Source organism: Vicia villosa, linkage group LG2 (genome assembly GCF_029867415.1).
Source record: "Vicia villosa cultivar HV-30 ecotype Madison, WI linkage group LG2, Vvil1.0, whole genome shotgun sequence".
NCBI classification, from domain to species: Eukaryota; Viridiplantae; Streptophyta; class Magnoliopsida; order Fabales; family Fabaceae; genus Vicia; species Vicia villosa.
The window spans coordinates 102,708,973-102,716,168 of record NC_081181.1 but is presented as its reverse complement, the minus strand read 5'-3'; the positions used below and the strand labels follow the sequence as shown (position 1 = coordinate 102,716,168).

General features: G+C 32.6%; 1 protein-coding gene across 2 annotated transcripts; it reads right to left on the bottom strand.

Moving 5' to 3' along the window:
- Positions 1 to 1,289: 1,289 nt before the first annotated feature.
- On the bottom strand, positions 1,290 to 5,796 carry LOC131651728 (putative pentatricopeptide repeat-containing protein At1g12700, mitochondrial). Of its 2 annotated transcripts, none has more exons than XM_058921419.1 (2): positions 3,983 to 5,796; positions 1,290 to 2,145 (listed from the first exon to the last, which is right to left on the bottom strand). In XM_058921419.1, exon 1 carries the CDS (start codon positions 5,627 to 5,629, stop codon positions 3,989 to 3,991), a length of 1,641 nt encoding a protein of 546 aa, XP_058777402.1. In that variant the 5' UTR covers positions 5,630 to 5,796; the 3' UTR covers positions 1,290 to 2,145; positions 3,983 to 3,988. The 2 variants fall into 2 exon arrangements, with proteins under 2 accessions (XP_058777402.1, XP_058777401.1); XM_058921418.1 differs by having other exon boundaries at positions 1,291 to 2,154.
- Positions 5,797 to 7,196: the final 1,400 nt, after the last annotated feature.

Here is a 7,196-nt window from a genome sequence, read left to right as displayed (position 1 = left end):
CGAATAATGCAAAGATCATAAGTCCCTAATGATGTTGCCTTCGATACTCTGATCTCGTCCCTCGGAAGTTGCCTACAAAAGGCTGAGGTATCCTCTGACTGCCTAAACGAAAGGCTATTCTGATCCTTCCCTTAGACTACCTGCCTCCTCTATGGCAAGGGACAGTCTTATGGCGAACGAACTCTCGACGACCCTTCAACCTCCAAATCAAAGGACTTCCTTGCCCTCCTATGGCAGGGATAGCCCTGAAAGGCTAAAAGAACTTTTCTACAAATATTAAGGTAATTGTTCCTAATTGCCTTGCTCTGGCTAAACTCTTTTTCTACCCTTTTCTCAAATACTTTCAAAAAGCTACGCTTATTTACAAGATAAAGTCTTATTTCATTTCTATACTTTTTCTTCAAAAGAGCAAAGCAATTAAGAGCCCATGGAAAACCATGGATGCAAAGGGTGTCTTACACCTTCCCTTTACATAATTACCCCCTGAACTCAATTTTTTATTTAAAAGGTTTTTCCTGTTCTTTTAATCTTTCTAATATTTGGATAAAATAAAAGTCGGTGGTGACTCATGCTTAACCGCGACATTTCGATAAAAAAGTCAGTTCACCGTATTACACACATCTTATGGGTCAGTTATGCATGGATTTGGTGTATATATATATATATATATATATATATATATATATATATATATATATATATATATATATATATATATATATATATATATATATATATTACATAAAATTACTCTTCGCGACTAAGAGTGGAAAGAGCAATCCCCTTGATGGATTATTTGGGTATATAGGTGGCAAAACAGAGAGGATTTAACATGTCACTCCCAAAGTTGTATCTGACACCCCTGAATCTAACTGAAAGACCATTATAACCCTATTCAAATTTTCCACCATTTTGACAAATTCTTTCAAAACTGAAAATTTTTATAAATTTTGGGGATACCAAAAATTTTGATAGCATACTGGAAATTCTTTGAAAGTAGTAAGGAGAATACAGAAAATTTCACGTTCATACGGGAAATTGTTTTAAAAAATTTAGTGGAATACCGAAAATTGCATAATTTCCGAAAGATTTTCACAGAAATTGAAAAAAATATGGTAAATGTCACCGAAAATTTCAAATGAACTACATTTCCAGTACAAAATGGTAGACTTTGAAATTTTCGAAAAAAATTTAACATACAAAAAATTTCAAATAAACTACTAGAAATTTCGTTAATATCGGAAATTTTCTTCATGATACGAGAAATTATGTTCAAAAATATATATTTTTTATTTAAAAGGAATACTTTTGGCATTAAGAAAAATTGTAAAAGTGCCAGATATAATTTTAAGGGTGGCATGCTGAATTCTCCAAAAGAGAACAAAGGCATTCATATAAACCTGATGTATACAAAATAATAAAAATGAAAATACACCTTTAATACTCATATTCATATATAACTATAAAGTTACACATTATTACTTCCATAAACTCTTTATGATTGTTCATCAAAAATAATATATACGAAGATAATTTGACTTTGTTGTATCGATTTTTGAAAAATGATTTATATTATAAATGTTTATATTATAGACGTTTAATTAACCCTTTTATATCTAAAGGTACGTGTTTCAAACTTGCTCTTGCCTTCATTTATAAAAAAAAAGACAGGTGACACTGGTGTTATGATATTCTTTGTCAAAGAATCATAAAATTGATTTAACTACATTTGTTTTCTCTATCTCATTTACATATAAAATTCTATACTTATTTACTATGACAGTTCACGCTAATTGAAGTTAGATAATTAATATAGACTCAAAGAATACATACATCAGGGTACTCATAACTAGATTGTTTGGAATTCAATAACTATGTAAAAGAGAGGTCTTACATTTTCCTTTGAAAACTTGCATCCACTTCATCCTTTCGGCACACCCTTTAAGTTCTCTAAACATGACTTATGCTTCAGATACAGAGATAACCAACTTCTCATGTACTTTATCAGAAGGTGAAATGTTCCATAACATTTGATACTGCTCCGCTGCATTTCATGATCCTCTCCAGTTCCAATGTGTGAATCTTGTGAGATGCTGTTCTCTCAAACCATTGAGATACAGAACAGGAAAGTGAGGACTCCATCATCTGTAAAATCTTGTAAAGCAGTAGTGTCACACATTACAGCAAGATATGAATGAGGAAACACAACAAACAAAAGATTCCATCAAAGACGCAAGCATATTTTTCTATAAATTAGAATAATCATTATTGTACTATTTGGTATGCAAACTACATTTTACCATATTTCCTAAAATAAACATATAACACAGAAAATGATACCAGAAATGTTATGGAAATATCTAAGGATAAATCAATTCACATGAATATATATATTCACAAGAAAATGACTTAAGTTTAATGGTATAGCTAAACATCACAGGTTATTCCACAGGACATAAGACAGTGTGACCTCAACTTGATTACACGGGCAACAAATGCTATAACTTCAACACAGAAAGTTCCAGTAACAAACCACATGCTATCATCATAGGTAAGTCGGGCCATTTCTTTTCATTGTCAGTATTTCTATTTCACAGATCGTTTAAAATAAGAGTTTATTCTAATTCTGTTATGTTACAAAGTTTCAACACCGCTATAGTCACTATTTTACAACACTTTGTATTGAATAATATCACATATCAATAGCGATTGTTCAAATTCTGCTACGCTATAGCACCGTTATAACTGCAATTTAAGAACACTACATTATTAGTCACTTGATGTGGTCTAAAACTAACTCCAGGCCCTGCATATTTAGCGCATCGTGCATCAGCTGAATTAATCACATAATTAAGAAGCGACATTCAATGTGTCAATTCAAAAGAATAAGAAGGAAATTGACTTTTACACCAGATATTTTACACATTGTTTATATTTAGGGAAATGCAGATTTCACAATTTCAAGGAATGTGATGGAATTAATGGAAGAAACAAACCAATAATAGAAAACAAAGAGTATATCCGACAGCTCTCGCATTGCACGAATAACAAAAAATTCAAAGAAACATAAATACAAATCCAGCAGCCTCATCATTAGTGCATACTAATCAATCAGAACTAAATACTTGTAATATGCAGACTTGTGAACAACTTATTTTGCCAAGATACAACACTTTTGCAGAATTATTGTTACATCTCAAAACTCAAAAAATCATATACATCAGAACCAAATACAGGAACATAAACAAGCTAACAGAAGTAATAGAGTGCGGAAAAATAATCAGCTCAAAGGCACTTTAGATATTGACACCAGTCATCAACAACCAATAAGAACTCTTGGATTTGCAGACAAATATAATTGAAGAATTGGATCCACAAACGGACTTGGCCAAAGGGAAGTTAAGGCGAACAACAATTACAGTGGTGTTAGTTGTTAAATTGGTGGTTATATTATTATATAATTCACACAGTATATATAACTTTCAAAGTTTGCATCATGTCTTTGTTTTCCCCCTAGTACTATGCAGACTTGTGAACAACTTATTTTGCCAAGATACAGGACTTCTATAGAATTATTGCTACATCTGAAAAGTCAAAACTCAAGAAATCATATACATCACAACTACACACAGGAACATAAACATTCAAATCCCTTCTCAGACTGGTTTGTTATCTGATCACTAAAAATGAGCAATGAAAGAAAACATCATTAAATTAAATGAAGAAGATCGAAGTATATTGCAAAGATAAAGGACAATCATGTCAAACAAATAAGAATCAACCATTGACGTCATTAAAATATCGAAATGAACATAGCAACAACACATGACTTTTGATTAAACTTAAAGTGACACCGAGACAATTGAGCAATCCACTTTCATCTGTGTATGTAACTAATCTATCAACAAAATATATAATTAAATCATAATAATTACACACTTGTACGCAATATAACCAATTAAATAATGAGAAAATATCTTACCTAGAGTTACTCTTCAAGAAGACCTCTAGTAATCATTTCACGGAGAAGTTTCTCTGCCTTTTCATTCTCATTTTTATCAAAGAGAGCACGGATAATAGTTTCGTAAGTTATAGCATCAGGAATGATACCACTGTATTCCATTTTGGAGAACAAGGCCTCTACTTCATCAAACAAGCCCTCTCTACAAAGTCCATTGATCATAATATTATACGTTTGGATATCTAAACTATAACCCTTAATCAAAAGATCCTTAAAAACATCTTGTGCGTTCTTAAGTTGTCCTCCTTTGCATAGCCCATCTATAAGTATATTGTATGTGCACATATTAGGTTGAATGCCCTGGTCTTTAAATTTCTTGACTAATGCAATAGCTTTGTCAACATGATGGTTTTTGCATAGAGCATGTATTAAAGAATTGTAAGTGAATATATCGGTTGGTTGACCATTCTCTTGCATCTCATGAACAAGCTCCCAAGCATAGGAGATTCTCCCTGATTTGCACAAGCCATCAATAAGGAGATTGTAAGTCATCAGATTAGGAATAATATTGTTGCTACCCATTTCTTTGAAGAGATTGATGGCCTCACCCACCATTTTACTCTTGCATAATCCATTGATTATTATATTATAAGAACGAACAGTAGGAGCCACTCCCCTTCGAGCCAGAGTATAGAATATGTTTATGGCCTTGTTCACTTCATTAACTAGGAAATACCCATCGATTAATGAATTGTATGTAACAACATCAGGTGTTACACCTTTTCTCATCATCACGGCAAACATTTTCTTAGCTTCTTTCACATTTCCTCCCTTACAAAGAGCATCAACCAATATGTTATAGGTATAATCATCTGGGTTGATGTTTTTTGATACCATTTCATGGAACAAGCCAAATGCTTCTCTCAATTGACCAACAATGCAAAATTCATAAATAAGAGCGTTGAAAGTGACAACATCGGGAGAAATTTTCTTTGCAATCATTTCAGAATATAACTCATAGGCTTCCGTTACAAACTTACCTTTACATAAACTATCAATTATCATGTTGTACATTTCCACATCCACATTGACCAACTTCCCATCAATTTGTCTCAACATTTTCATGGCGGCTCTTGTTTCCCCCATTTTACACAACCCGTTGATTAACGTACGATAACTAATTCGGTCCAGCCTTAATCCATGTGCAACCACATGGTCATGAAAGTGAAGAGCTTCATGAACCTTTCCGTTAAGACACAAACCTTTGATAAGAGTATTCAAAGTTATGGTATCAGGCTGATAGCCAATTTTGAGAATCTTAGCTAATATAGAAAAGCCAAAACCCATCTGACGAGTGTGGCAATAACAATTGATGAGAGTGTTTAAAGTAATAATACATGGTTTAACTTGGTTGAGTTCCAATTGGTGAAAAAGGGAAATGGCAGTGGCGTAATGATTGTTAGTCCTAGCAAGGGAACCTAAAATCTTGTTAAATTCAAGAATGGATGGCGTAGAACGCATTGTTAGCATGCGGTGGAATGAGAGAACGGCATCATCGACATTAACATTATTGGGAATGAATCGATGGAGAGAGTGAGAGAAAACCCTAAACGGAGAGTGTGAGTGAGAGGAAGATAGAAAATTGGAGTAAGAAACGAACCTCGACATCTCACGATTAACAAAGGAGAAGTAGTCTGAGTTCTGAGATTTGCAGTGTTGCGTGGTTTCTCCGAAAGCTATGAAATTGATAGAAAGTTTAAAATGAGGAGTTGATTTTGAAAATGATAGATTGAAGTGGGATTATTGTCCAAAAATATTTAGTAGACATGAATTTTTATAAAGGGCAGGGGAAGCTAGAGATTTTAATTACATATATGTTTAATTTAAAATATGGAGGAGGAGGGGAGGGGAGCAATTTTATTTACAAATATATTTGGTTTACAAGAGAATGAGAGTTATTTTAAAATTAATTTACATTTTTAATCTTGTAATTTTACATAAGATTCACGATATTTACTATTTATAAGTATTCTATTCGATAACATCAAAAAAATTATAAAAACGTAACAGTCATAATATATAGTTTAGAAAAATTATCGAATACAATAAAATCTAACAAAAATATTTGAAAGAAAATATTGCAATACTTAAAAAGTAACGTAAAAATATAAAAATAAAATAAAATAAAATTAATTATAAGGTAAATATGTAAATATAATTATAATTAATATGAATCACCTTTCTTCCCCTTCGAATCCCCTCAAATCGGGGGAAGCAAAAAGTGACTCACGAGGGAATTTGGTCCCCTCCATCTCCCTCCCCTCCCCCTCTTAAAATTTGAACCAAACACCTAAACTATTAAAAATCACCTCCCCTCCCCTCCCCCCATTTATCTCCAACCAAACGGACCATAAATATCTCAATTTTGGCTTTTAGTCCCTATAAAATTACTTTTGCACTCACTTTTGGTCCCTATACAAGGACTAAAACTGAGTGTAAAAGTAATTTTATAGGGATGAAAAGTCAATACTTTTTTATAGGGACTAAAAGTCATTTTAGGTAATTTTATATGGGCTAAAAACATATTTAACCTTATATAAAATAAAGGTTTAAATACACTTTTGTTCCTCGTGTTTTAATCAATTCACGAAAATAACCCCAAATGATTGCCCTAGCGGTGGAGGCTTGGGTCTTGAAAGTGTGTTCCTCTCAAGGTCATGAGTTCGAATCCCGTTAGGTGCTATCAATCCTTGTGTTAGGTCAATCCATACAGAACTTTGTTCTCACTTTAAATGGGACCCCCGCTAGTAGACGATGGGATTGGTTCCTCTTAGATGTGGCATGACTTACATGAAATATCACAATTTAAATCCATATTCATTATTTGTAAAAGTCTGAAAAAAATTTAAAAAATTAAATTACCTAATCCCTAATTCATTTCACCTCTTCTTAACGTTCTAGTTCTCCAACCCAAAACACCTTCTTCTTCACTCCTTGTAAGAAGTTCTTTATCCAAAAGTATTGTAAGAAGTGCATAGAAGAGCATGACATCCAACGGAAAAGAGATATAGTACTATATATTGTATACATTGTATACTTTCGGCTAAATTCTGTAATTTTGCTTGTAGTGCTGCACCTTTTCTTTACTGCCATAACAATAACATAACCACAACAACTTCATAATTTATTATTGACCATTGACCATAAGAGTGTTTTTTGGTTTTTTTTTTTTGAC